The sequence below is a fragment of the Cyprinodon variegatus genome, unplaced genomic scaffold, assembly GCF_000732505.1.
Source record: "Cyprinodon variegatus isolate N-32 unplaced genomic scaffold, C_variegatus-1.0 Scaffold175, whole genome shotgun sequence".
NCBI classification, from domain to species: Eukaryota; Metazoa; Chordata; class Actinopteri; order Cyprinodontiformes; family Cyprinodontidae; genus Cyprinodon; species Cyprinodon variegatus.
This window is the reverse complement of record NW_015150628.1, coordinates 326,709-340,848: the sequence shown is the minus strand read 5'-3', so window position 1 is coordinate 340,848 and position 14,140 is coordinate 326,709. Positions and strand designations below refer to the sequence as shown.

At 37.6% G+C, this 14,140-nt stretch overlaps 1 protein-coding gene across 1 annotated transcript; it reads left to right on the top strand.

Annotated features, from left to right (window-relative positions):
* Positions 1-4,707: 4,707 nt before the first annotated feature.
* LOC107087156 (interleukin-2 receptor subunit beta-like) lies at positions 4,708-13,854 on the top strand. The gene is made up of 10 exons (XM_015378575.1): positions 4,708-5,001; positions 6,417-6,509; positions 6,648-6,783; positions 6,907-6,973; positions 7,171-7,264; positions 7,378-7,523; positions 10,011-10,176; positions 10,250-10,355; positions 10,446-10,515; positions 11,151-13,854. Exons 2-10 carry the CDS (start codon positions 6,419-6,421, stop codon positions 11,907-11,909), a joined length of 1,635 nt encoding a protein of 544 aa, XP_015234061.1. The 5' UTR covers positions 4,708-5,001; positions 6,417-6,418; the 3' UTR covers positions 11,910-13,854.
* The last annotated feature ends 286 nt before the right edge of the window (positions 13,855-14,140 follow it).

Here is a 14,140-nt window from a genome sequence, read left to right as displayed (position 1 = left end):
GCAGAAGTTCAATGGCAAATCCTCCCTGTTCAAGTTGGCAATCCAACAACGAACCTGTGGAGGATCATGAATTAGAAAAGTAAAATAACTATTTTTTTTTTTTTCATTTTTACCCGATGTATTAAAACACCCAACTGCCATGCATGTGGGCATCGTCAGCTTAACTATAGCTCTCGTGAATAGCAATGATGAAGTTTTTTCAAAATCTTAAATAATTGTTGATTGCAGATGTGTCTATTAGTTCCTTTTAGATTTTGCTTGTAAAGCGGGGAGAATGGCGGTAAGCTTACAGCACCGTGACGTCACTGCCGGAAGATGTCAGGAGTGAGGTGTTACTATATATGGGCAAAAATCGCCGGTCCCAAACTCAGTGATATTGTTTTTATTTTTTTACTGATTAAAGCTAAATTCATTAAATCACAGCAAACGCATTAGCTTTAGGTGTAAATAATGACCCATTGGTTATTCCTTAATGACCGGACTTTTCTTTTAAAACATCACTGACCTGTGATTATCCTAATCAAGCCAACTACAGCTTTAAAAGGAGCATTTTACACTCTTATAAATCATTTTCCTCTTTTTGCTTAGTTTTTTTAATTCAATTTAATTCAAATAAAACATAAAAGAAAAACCATTTTCACAGTTTTGACTTGCTGTTCTTTTACATTGAAAGGGTGAATAGAGTTATCCGGGTTTTAACTCCATGAGGCTGCACGGTGATGCAGTGGGTAGCGCTATTGCCTTGCAGCAAGAAGGTTCTGGGTTCGATTCCTGAGAAAGTGGATGGATGGATGGTTTGATTAAACTGAAGAGGAGGACAAATCACTAATAACAGTGTAGGGATATCATGAGGGAAAGGAGAAAGTGATTAAAACAATCAGAAAGATTCACTCTTAGGGTTGAATGAAACATGAATTGTTTGTGAAACCAGCAAAGGACATGGCAAAGCATATCGAAATAAAGCCATTTTTGTTATAGATAAGGTCAAATTTAGCAAATTGAATGGCAAAACCTTATTTTTACATTTTGATAGTGAAGGGGAATAACAGGGGAAAGTACCTAAATCCCCCATAGTAGGATCAAGAAAAACTCTTGAAGAATACAAACATCTTCCGTTCGAGTTTACAATGAAGAGTCAATCTGGATCCGTTAAAGTTGGCTTTAAACCACAGTCTAACTATCTAGGTAAGACTTAATGTACTTTTTTACTCTCTCTTTTAGTTTTGAACCTTTTTCCCATGTTCCAAGCATCTGGTGGTTGACTAAAATAGGTCATATTGACCACGCAGATGTCCCAGCTCTTACTCAGCCTGCAGAGTGGAGCGTTTATTTCTCAGTGTGTGACATGTAGAGCAGAAAAGGGGGTGGTTTTGACAAAAACCACAGAAACTGATCCATTCTTTAGCACGTAGATAAAGAGGGTTGAGGGAAGTGTGTGAAGTTGGGTTCAACGTCATGCACAAACTGTCGAAATCGACATCCAGCTGATGAGCTTCCTCTGCATTCAGCAAAACAACAGAAGCATCTTCTCATCATTTAAAACCCTGCAACATTCTGACCATTTCTAGTAAATTTGTGTAGCTGCGCTTTTCTAGAACAGTGATGTCACACCAAACATTTCAATAACTTTTATTGGAGTATGTTCATTCAGTTGAGGGGAATAAATATCTTAAAAATTTATTTATTTTTATTATTTACATTTATAACCACCTCTACAGTTTCTTTTATAGTTTTCATAAAACTAGAACACCATACCAGAAAAATGCCCCAGTCAGATATGGTGGTGGTAGTGTGGTGCTCTGGGTCTGATTTGCTTTTTCAGGACCTAATCGGCTGAAATTAAAGAACAATTAATCCTAACCTTAGGCAGAAAATCCTTAAGGAGAATCCGACCTTAAGCCCGAGCTGAGATTGAAAAAAAGACAAAATTATAGTTTTGGAAACAAAATCTGAAATTGAAATTGAAAAAGACGAACAAGAGCCGCCAAAATTCATCCACGGCCATGTAAAAGTCTCTCTGATGGATAGTTATCGCAACATTTGAAGGAAAATAAGTAAAAGAAGCAGAAAATGTAAAGGCAGGGTGGTGAAGCTGGACCTCTTCATCGAAATACGTACTGTAAGAAATCTCTTATAAGTAAATTGAATGAACAAAAAAAAAAAAGAAAAGACTTCAGAATGTTTATTGTTTTGTTTTCGCTTACATATCTCTTCTCAAATTCAGAAAAATAACTTAGATTACATAAAAGGACTGATTCCAGTCATCCCTTTTAAAAGAGCTTATGTCAATGATTGTTGCGCTGGGTAGTTAACGTCATTCTCCTCATCCTCCTCTTTTCTTACTTCTCATCCCTCAGCTTTTTTTGCCAAAGAGATGACGAATGTCTCCACATTTAAATTTCTTTTTCATTCGGATCTGCAATGTTTAAGAATTAAGATTTGGAAGAAAAATAGCCCATTTATTACTGCAAGACGTCTTTAGCAATATGAAGCAGGAAATTGTTGATCACATTTACATTTATGCGTCCAACTAGAAATCTTCCTGAACTTGTTACTATGGCTGCAAATGTATTACATTTACTTTCTGTTTTATATATCATGCAAAATTTATATTTTAGAATACATATTATATATTTATTAAATTATTCATGTTTAATTTGAAGGTTTTTAGCAGCTTTTGGATAAACAATTACAAGTTCCGTATTTGAACTAAATTGCAGGNGGGGTGGAGGGGGGCAGGGGCTGCCTTGGATATTTTTCTTGTTGAAGTAATATAATCATTTGAAAACCATTATTTTCTCTTTGTTTCTTTTTGTTCTGCTTCATTTTTCCTCCCTCAGCCCGAGTCGGAGGCACGGCTGCTAACTTTTCCTGCTTTCTCAGTTACTTTTGTTTCTTTTAACTCTGGACCTGGTGGGCGTCAAGTGTTACAACGGACTCTGTTTAATGTGCAGCTTTCTGCATCACAGGATATTGAGCTTAGTCACTTCAGGTCCCACTTTACAGGAACTGAACATATTTTACAGTTTACTTCTCTGTTTGATGAGTCATTAAACGACGTATGAGAGAAAGAACATGTTTAGCATCCGTTTCTCATAAAAGCTTGAATTAATCAGATGATGTCTATATAAAGTGGAAGTTGTTTGCTTCTACAGAGCCCTTGCAGAATGAGCGAAGACAGGCTTGTTATTGTTCTCACCTCTTCCCCACTGCACCCACCGCACATGCATTCATAGTTATGGTCGTCTTAGTGGCTTTCAGCTTTAGCAGAGTGAAATCTGACCTTTCGGGGAGCGTTGCATGCTCTTGTTTTTGCTCTTGCACCTTTCTGCCCCCCCCTCAGCACGTTTAGCTGTTGCCCACAGCTTCATAACTGCAGGAACACCAGCCTCTGGTCCCGCATACCCACTCAGTCAGAAAAATCTAGTAAACTGCTGAGATCAGACACTGAATGTTGCAACAGTTTCTGCGTTGTAAACATAAATGCCTTGTGGTTTATACGTTTACACTATATGGCATATGGAGGCGTGTTTCACAATGGCCTTTCTCTGAACTTTTTTGCCAGAGATGATAACTACAATCTTATCAAACCATTTCTGTGTCACATTCTCTTCGTCTTTCTGTTGACATTTTGTTGCCAAGCCGATGAGCTTGTGTTGAACAATACTGTCACCAAACCATTTCACTTTCTCGCTCTATGACTTTTGTTATGCAGATATTCCTAGATTATGTAAATCCTAATAAATCTATAACATTAGTAGACTCAGTTCCTTTGAAAAACCTATTGCAGCCCCTTACATCAGTCCTTATGGTGGCACGTTACAACCACAAACTTTGGCGTATTTAAGGTATATGTTCCAAAATCGGCTTGTATAGAAGTTCCTACCGTCTTTCAACTTATGAACTCTGACCAGATTTTGTGTCCCAAGTGAGGAACTGATGCTGCGCCCCCGTTTTTTGCTGTTTGTTAACTCATATGGAGCAAAACAGCTTCTTCTGTTTCTTTCATAAAAGAAAAAAACTATGGAGTTCAGAACTAATCGTTCCTAAAAAAAAAAGACATTTTCAGACGTTTCTCTCCTTAAGGCTATATACTTTTGTAAGGCTATTATGTTGTTAATGTAGGTTTTTATTTCTCTCATATTTTCATTTTATTTCTGTCGTAATCAGGTGAGGCATTTTAGGTTCACACTCTATCAAATGGACACATCTAAAGACCTGTTGCTTTATTAAAATGCTTTCTGTCCTCTGGTTAACCAGAAGGCTTCTTTCTTAACTGTCAGTCCATTTTCCTCTCAGAGACAGAGTTATGTGCACCTGCAGTGGTTGTGGCCATCACAGCAGTTTTGTTTTTTTCTTTTGTCTTTACAGACTGTGTGTGTTTCAGAGAGAGATAGAGATATCTTATTTTTATGTACTCCCCCCATGATTCTAAATCTGGTAGCTTTAGCCTCTCCACTCCTTTGAATCAGCTTTTTTAAGCTGGGTTTCATCCATGCAAACCACTTCATAGGGCTTTAAGTTTCTATGCATAAACCCCCTTGTTTTACGCTGCAATTGAAACAGGATGTGGTGTTGCTTTGCGTTTCTTCCTTCGGTATAATTATTACAACCTTAAAGCATGTGATTGGGCTCAGGTATGGTGACTGGCTGCTGCAGGAGACGATGAGGAGGAGGCACCCTGCAAGACAGATAGCCCCCGATGCTCGGCAGCACCTCTACCAACCCGGCCCGTCCCCTCTCACTATCACTCACCGCTGTTGAAGCTTCCTGTCAAACCTGCAAGCTGTGGTTTCAAATGGAAAATGTCACTGGGCACTTAGAAGAAAAAAGGGGCGAGAATAGAGAGAGTAGACGTCAGATGTGCTGAAGTAGAGAGAAAGAGAAGAGACGAGAGAGAGAGAGAGAAATAAAGGATATCTAATCAAATCATCAGGCCGGAGGAGGACGACGTTAAGATGTCATTCATCTCGCTGACCACCTGCTGCCAGGACACATGAGGTAATTTATTCTAATCTGCTAAGAAAGTATCAACTACCTATTATACAAAAAGAAAAATAAGCATTTTTTGGTACAGATTTTTTAAATAGATGCAAATAAAATACTTAATATCCTTCTAGCCTTTAGGTTACAGATTTTCTCATAACTATGAGATAACTCAACTCTTTCTGCTTGAATTAAAGTGACAACCGACAGGCAGACTTTTAATAAAAGTCTTATCTTGAACTATATCTCTAAATGACTTTGATTTTTAGTCTTTTTTTATGGTACATAAAGTCAATTAATTTATACTGGCAATAAGAAGCTATTTCAAATATCAATTTTATTACAATCAAGTTTCTCTATAAAGGTTTAAATGGACGTTTACATACACTTATTGGCCTATTCTAATCAGCTTTGACTCTTATTAATAGAGCTGAATTCTTCTTTAATTTAAATATGTTTCAGACAATCCGGTTGAATAACTGTGTGCATAGATCCTGTAACGCAAACATGTTTATAATTATGTATATATTTAATTCGATAACTGTCATAACCCTTAAGTTAAAGACAAACTACATATTTTGTAACAATTAACAGCCTTTAGGTGAAACTCCTTCTGGACACCTGATCCCTCTTCAAGCCAGAAATAGTTTTAATTTCTTGTTAATTATGCAATAAGCCTGAGTTTAAAGCAAAAGTTAAGACCATTCCAGAGATGTCATCCATTTAAGCCCTGTTTTGATGAATGTTTTAGGAATCTATGCGTTGAAGCTTCACTCTGACACCGACCGTCACCTCTGGTTTCTGAAAAACCCAGGAACCACTCAAGCTCAGAATCCCAACATCAATGTTGTGGACTGCTCCAGTTTAAAACCTTTAATTATATTTGCAGCTTTCCATTCTGGGGAAACATTTAATGGTCAGATGGGTCTTTTAAACTTGGCACCACCTCTAATGCATGGTGTTATTGGTATCATGCTGAGGGTCTGCTGGACTTGGAACGGTACAGCTTATTTGGGACCCAAATTGTTGATTGCTGGTGTTTTAGCCTTTATATTGAATTCTGTAAAGATGCGCATTCAACTAACTCCAACTAAACGTTACTCAAAGAATTCCTTAATTTAGGATTAATTGAATTTTGATCCATCCGACCAATTCTAGCCTGAAGATGGGTTGGATCATATACATCATGAAAGGCATCATACCGAGACTCTATATTCACCTTTTTCATTCAAAAGTACAGTAGTTCTTGTCCTCTGCTACCCTCTTTGGATGACTGTTTTCACTCACTAAAACTCTGCTTTGTGGCAATTTTGGTGGGAGGGGGATTCGGTTTCAACTCTCAGGTTTCAGAACACAGGTTAAAGAAGGAATCGTTGAGCATTTTCTCGTTTGGTTCTGTTTGCATTCATCCGATTTCTGCCTTCGTACAGACATGTTGCTGGCTGGTGAGATGCTTTGGTGCCTGTGCATCCTGCTGGTTCTGCCTTTAGTGCATCCAGCTCACATTTACAAAGACCCAACTGGTAAGTCATGCACAGTGATAAATAAAACCTAATCATTGTTTGTTTTTGTTTGAAAAAAATCCAAAGAAATATGAAACTGGTTCTCTATTTTGCGCACAGTCTTTTTAAGTACTTGTCTCCCTGTCTGTTTTTTTTAAGAACTTCATTGCGTAAACGACTTTGTAAACAATGTCAGCTGTACTTGGACCGGATCTTGGGTTGATTCCGCTGAGGACTGTTTGATTTCAGCAGAGAAGGAGTATACTAATGAAAACTGGGAGCTAATAATAATCACGTAAGATGTGACAGATATTTTCATTGCGCCTGCCAAAAGAGTTTTTTTTTTTTTATTAAATCAATAAATTAAACTTCGAAGAACCCGTTAGCTCTATGCTTATTAGTATTTTCTCTTTTTCAGCCGAACCTGCAAACTGGAAAAGCGAAAAAAATCTTCTCTGGGCTGCAGTGTTGTCTTTGAAAACACAGTAAGTCTGTAAGAGAGTGCCTTCCAACAGTCCTCACACCCCTTAACTTCATTTAGTCTCCCTGCATGTTATGACCAGCTCAAAGTGGGACACCTTTTAACAATTATGCAAAAGTTTGTATTGATGCATCCAATAAAACAGACCTAGGTTCTATCTGGTTTACTAAAAGTTTTTTTTTTTTTCTGGTTTTGATGCAGCGCTTTGTTGGTACTGAAGTTATGCCATCCATACGTTTAATGTGTAATAGGACACTGGTGAAAGAAATTAAAAAATACGAGCCTGCAGCACACAGTGAGTTACATTCCCTCTCTAAGCTTCCTTATTGTTGCATTCCGACTTTAAATCCATAAGTGTTTGCATGATGGATTATTTAGCCTTCTTTCCTTGAATGTGCATCCAAACAGTCAAAATGCATCCTCCAAGAGCTCCCCAGGTCAACAAAACTTCCAATTTCACCCTGATATCATGGAGTCTGGGAGAACCTGTTTCAAGATATTCATTTGGCTTCAGCTACCAGCTTCAGATCAAACAGAAGGAACAGCAGTGGGAGGTGAGAATATTTGCACATATTTCAAATTAACCACCTAAAACCCATTCATAAAGTCAAATGCAAAGAAAAAAAATAGAGCAGCTTTTGATGTGGTAGAAATGTGACCTGTCCTGGTCACAAGCTGAGGTAATAAAGGTTTAATATCACTGTTTTGCTTTTACTTTAGGTTTGGCTAAGTGCACAGTTTTTTGCTTTGATTGGGACAAGAGTAAACATTATTAGATTTCTGGCTTTAAGATGATCAGGAGCAACTGAAAGTAAACAATCAAAATTTGATATAAATTCAACATTAGATTTCTTAAAACTAATATTTTAAGTCTCTTGATTCATTGAAATGAACAACAAGAAAACTCAAACTTTTCTTTATTTCATCTCCCCTATATTTTCCCTGTTAAAACCCGTTTTGCTGCAGCCTTCTGTTCAGCCAGGCAGGTCTCCTGTATCGTCTTTTTTTGCCCCGAACTAGCAGCTTAACCTGTTTGCCCTGAAACAGCGGCTGGAACTCAACAAATTTTGGATCATTGTGAGCATTTATTCTCCGTATTGCCAAAAGATGTACAGTGGAGCTTTGGGTGTCATGTTACCCTGCCACCCTGCAAGAGAAATTCATTAGTTAATCAAGCATCTTCATTCTAGGTTCTGCAGTTACTTAAGCTAAATAAATAGATTTTGGTCTAAAGATCTTATCCATAATATGAAGTATAATCATAATTTTAACATTAAGACTGTTAATAATTTATCTAAATCTACTTAATCTGTGTGCATTAGTTGTATGTTTCATAAAGCAGAGAAAATAAGATGCATAATTACAACACTGAATATCTTATGTGGATTTGAATCATTATAATAATCAATCAACACTTTAATAGAATTCATAACAATATTCACGGTTTCACGATTAGCTTAGAGAAGAGACAGAAATATATGATAAAGGAAAATATACATTTCTTAAAGGAAAATCCTGAGAATATTTAGATTATGTCCTGATTAAAGGGCTAAATTTATCAGATAATATCAGTGTTTTTCTTTCCTAAAACTTTTTACATATTTTGGGATTCTGAATACCTTAAGGATAATTTAAAGGAGGTTTGGAGATTTAACTTAAAAGTTTGTTACATGAACTGGATCTGTTTGCTTTCTAAGGTTCTGAGAGACAACACGTTTTGTGAATCAGAGCTACATAAATAAAAATCTAAACTCTGAAAATTTCTGGCACCAGAAAATATCCCTAGATAAAATGAGGCGCTGTTTTGGTTCCTTTTATAACTGCCACATTTATTTATTTATACCTGTCACATTTATTTATTTTAAATGTGTATTCGAATCTTTGAATAATTCAAAGGCATATTAGCAATATATCTTGAGCTTAACAAACCAGCAAAATCATATGTTTGTATTTTTGTTTTATTTTAATCATATGTCATAAATAAAAATTTGCTTTATAAGAAAGATGATCTGAGGAAAGTTAGAAGGGAACGAACAAAGCTACATGCCTGTAGTCAAAAGAGAGGCAGGGTAGAACCTGCACACATCAATCCATCAGAAGGACGAGTTCCCAAAACGTTATTATTTCTCAGTTCAATTTACAAAAGTTTAATGACAGCAGCTGTTGCTTCCACTTGTAGTTAAAGTTGTAGGGAAGTGATAGTTAAATATCAAATAATTCTGGCTTAAATATGTATACAAATGTACTCTTTATCAGACAATATTGTCCCAAAAGCTAGAAAATTTCTATGTTTAAAAAAATCCTATCTTAAAATCTGTGGGGGGGGGTTTTCTGTTATCTTATGCAGGCCAGTTAATTATACGTCAGCCTGAACACCTAAATTCGGCCAATCATATATCAACGGTCATCTGTCAATCTAATTTTTTCGGTCATAGCATCTTGATTCATATGTTGCAGCTAATATACGCAACGGTTGAAATAAGTAATAAGAATCATTTACTTTAACATTGTGGTATGTCCCAGTGTTCACGGGGACTGACGTCTGCATCTTCGGCAGGCGTAGAGCAAACAGAACTGGCAGCGTCGCGATGCAAGGGCTCAAACATGTACGGCTGTAAGCCTTCTACACCAAACCAAGCTTCTGCTGCCCTGGCGTCCTCTTCCACAACAACTAAATAAAAAATGTATGACGGAGGAGACTCATCCACGACCTCCGACACAAACCTCTCCTCCTCTTGCATGTTTCCTCTGTCCATAGCATTCCTTGACAGTGTCGTTTCTAATTGCTACTTAATATGCTTCTAATTGTCCCAAATTAATGTCCCATTAGCAGCCTACTACCCTACTACGACCAATCACATTCACTTTATTCACTCGTGTAAAGTCTGGCACGACTCGGGAGGATTCGGAACTGCATCCATTGGAACAACCGCTTCCCTATAACTAAACTAAACTAAAATAGTGACCGTGTGTTTATTGTGATGAGATGGGGTAGTTATTGCATAGCTCCTCTGTAATCTTGTTAAACCCTCTTTCATTAGAACTCTGCAAAGCTTTACACAGACAAGAAAGAGATGAAGGTGAGAGATGGGGAACTTCAGGGCCACCTGGAAGTCAGAGTCCGAGTCAAGCCGCTCAAGAGGAACAACAGCCATTGGAGTGAGTGGAGCGGGATAACATCATGGCAAGAAATAGCAGAAAAGAAAGGTGATTCTTCTAACCTAAAAGTTTCAGCTTGGTAAAATTCCTGCATCTTACTGGATTATTTTTGTTTTTTTAGACTCAACACCAGAGCAGATCCCCGTTAGGTGGATCTTACTTCCACTCAGCTTATGTCTCATCATTGTGCTTGTGCTTGCCCAATTCAAGAGCTGCAAGACCCTGGGGTAAATATTTCTAAATAATCAAGCACCCAGATTATGTGTGTGTTTGCAGGTGTTTACCCCTTAGCTAATGCTGTTCTTAACCTCTCACAGGCTGTTTAAAGGGAAGCAGATATCAAACCCGTCGGAGTACTTCCACTCTGTCCACCAAGGAAATCTAAAAGTAAACCTCATGTCCTTGTTACAATTGGATAGAATACATCCTAAGATTTTTCATATTTTATTGATGCTAAAACCACAAACTTTAATGTACTTTATTGGATTATATGTGACAGACTAACTCAGTTTTGATGAAATGACACTTCTTCAGCCTCTAGAAAGTTTTCTTCTATTATTGCTCAGGAAGGAAAACTTGCTCCCTGCATCACGCTGCCTCCACCATGTTAAACTATGAGCAGTGTATGTGGTGGTGTGCTGTGTTAGTTAGTCCCCATATAGAAGGCAAAAGTTTAGTTTCATCTTAATTTAATCTGATGTCTGCTGTGTCCCATTCATGCCATTTAGTAAACCTTCGATTCATCTCTTTTTCAACCTTTATAATAAGTAAAATAAGGGTGCTGAATGGGTATGAATCCAAATTATTGCAGATCTTCATTTATTAAATAAACAAAAAATAATTTTCCCTTTCTATTTACGTTTACATTAGACATGTTGATCACATGGAATATGAGTTGAATGCATTGAGCTTTGTGGTTGTAAAAAAAGAAAGGAGAGATTATATTTTTCATGAAACAATCGTATAATTGTTTAGAATTATAATTCCTAAGAATGAACCTGTCTTTGTTTTGTTTTTTTCAGGAATGGCTTAATCCCCTTTCTGGAACCCAATCCTTCTTCGAACCCCCTCCATGCGACCAGTTCTCACATGTTGAGGTCTGTGAGGACTGGAACGAGACGGCGCCCTCCCCATCTCCAACTTCAAGCTCCAGAACCGCCTTTTTTCACTTCCAAAGATCACAAACATCGTCCTTAGAAACCAGTGACATGCCCTACAACTCTTCATCTTTTTCCACATTCTCAAACAAGGGCTATTTCCTGTCCAGCTCCTCTGGGGACTCAGCTGGGGCCAACCCCAACCTGACTTATTTCACCTATCAAGACAATTTTCAGAACCTCCCCTGCATTCCCAACTTCTCCCCGTGTGATCCTCTCACTCCATATCCTGAATATGAAAGTCTGAACAGGCAACCAGAGAGTCCTGACTCTGGTTTTGGCTTCATGAAGGAAGATGAAATGAAAGAAACAGGAGTTATTTGCAAGGAAGGGAAAGAGGTTCTGAGTGATGGGAAACTTCCTTCCCCTCTCCTCCTTATTCCTCTTCAGTTGCCTTCTCGCCCCCCTTTCTCTCCACCGGCCACTCCTGCCACTTTAATACAGCCGCCTGAAAGCCCTCAGATGGACGTGGCTGAGATAGATACAGGCACCAGCACTAGCTTGGCTGCTCAGCCTGTTTCTGGAGCCATGAGCAGGTCCTCCTCTATGCCAGTGGAACCCTACGAAACTGGCTATATGACACTTAAAGAGCTGCAGATGACATTCAGCAATAAGTCCATCTAAAACCTTTTGACCTGATAATAGGAGCTTAACTTACTGGTTGGAGGAATTCATGAAGTGTTCTGAGCAGAATAAAATATGACAATAAAAAGCTGGAAGAAGAAGAAAGAAAGAAGAAAATACAAGAAAAGGCTTAGTATGTTTTTTTTAGAAGTTAAAAGATAAAATATGAGAATGTGACTTATATTTTATTAGCTACAAGTTTCAAAAGAAAAGTTGAAATCATTTCTAAACAATTGTGCAACTTCTGCTCAAATAACACGTGAGAGTTTATTTAACAGACATAAAACTAGCAGACATTCAAAGCCAGATGACTGTGAGTTGTTTGGGAGGAAAGTCTGAGGGAAAAGATGTTCTGCTTAACTCAAGTCTCTCAATTTAGCGGGAATAAACCCACAACTGACAAAACTTTATATGTCCCACTCATAACCAATGGTGACAAAATTTATGTTGAAACTCAGTTACTGATACTATCCCCTCCTCCGGCGGTTCATGCTTGCACAGCCATTTTTAAATGTACAATGCTTTCAAAGATTTATGCTGTATACATTATCTATAGGATCAAACATATCTGAGTTTTGTCTAAACAACCTAAAGTCATAATCTCTGAAGATAATGTAAGCTTTAGCACTCTTTATTTTAGTGTTAAACTGCTGTGCAAACAAAAAATTGCACTTGTAAGAAGTGGTGGGGATCACCCTAGTTTAAATTAGGTACTTTGTGAGTGTTATAGGCTTCTACCATTGAGATTTGGGGAGAGTAGATTAGATTAATTTAGTCTTTTTCAAAGGCAGTCATGATTTGTAACAGCACTGTTTACATATGTCAGGCATAATTTCCATGTGGAGATGATATAGGCAAAGGAGAAGAGGAAGGATCTGTACGGATCATGTGAAAGAGAACAAAAATAATCAGTATCTAACCCCTATAAGAGATACTCCTCCCACTATTTTGCAGCATCATGATCAGCATCATGCTTATTCATGAAGGAAAACAGAATAAATGAATTGTGCCTGCTGGTCTGCTCCTTTTACATAAACAATCTGCAGTGATTGGAAGATCAGCTTTGCTTGTGCTGCCAAGTTTGCATGTGTTTTTATACATATAAAGCTTTAGTAAGTCAACTCTAAGGATTTTTCACCCCATATAGTAAAGTTCAGGTAGATAGAAATACTGTGCTGACTGCTCAGGCTCCCGTTCTCTCAGAGTCACACGACCTGATATGTGAAGCAAAAGCTGAATTTTGTGAAGCAGTAGTTTTTCTGTACATTTCGTCTGTACACAATTATTACTCCAGGGGAACATGTTATAATGCATAATGTCAAGAAGTGATATCAAAACAGAATATGTTAATGCTAGCTGAATGCTACAGCTGAATTTTCTGTAGAAAAACTTAATGATGATAAGCAAGACGTGAGTCTTTTAAAGACTTATCATCTTTTCCAGAGGATGTGTTTATTATAGCTGTCTTGCAGAATCTCAGGTTAAAGTAGAATCTCTGTAGCTTTCTAGAAATGCAGATTTATAAGACTGCAGCATCAGTGCAATGCGATCACATTAACAGTTTAGACCAGGTAGTACTTAGCATAATGCAAAGACATTTGATTTTGTTTTAGACTCCTCTAAACATGTGCAAATGACCCAGATTTATTTGGGGGACAAACAAAATCCCTGTTGTGACATCCCTAAGTTTTTTTTCTGTGAGCTTTTTCAAAAATATACAACACAGATGAGGTGATTTAAAACTTTTTTCTCTCGAATGATGATAATGTTTTAAATATGGTGAAACCCTAATAAATGAGCTGCTAGAAGCTGCATAGATGAGAAGGGAAAAGAACGCAGACTAATCTGTGCTAGGTTACCTTCACTGCTAATGTTTTACTACAAATTGTTGTTTCATCTGCTGTAATTTAGCATTAGTTGTCAACATTTATCCTCTAATAAAGACATATACAACCATTGGATGTCAGTTTACTGAGAGTTTTAAATGGTTTATGCTCTTTATTAGCCTCTTCTTCTTGGCCACCAGAATACATATCTTTAAGTGAGTAAATATTTTACAGACTTTGCAGACTTTATTTCATAGAGCAGTCACTGCTCCTCCAAATTCAGAGTATGTGCCTGAAACATCTCCTCCAGGAGTCAGCCAATGGAACGGCCAAGTATATGCTGGATGACCTACGTCTTTTGGTGTCAGGGGTCCACATACACCTAGGAATCTCTGCTGTCCTGCT

Coding starts and splice junctions, on each gene's coding strand:
- LOC107087156 (XM_015378575.1), top strand. CDS start 6,419: ATGTTGCTGGCTGGTGAGATGCTTTGGTGCCTGTGCATCCTGCTGGTT. Junction 6,784..6,906: donor TGGGAGCTAATAATAATCAC/GTAAGATGTGAC, acceptor TCTCTTTTTCAG/CCGAACCTGCAAACTGGAAA. Junction 10,516..11,150: donor TCCACCAAGGAAATCTAAAA/GTAAACCTCATG, acceptor TGTTTTTTTCAG/GAATGGCTTAATCCCCTTTC.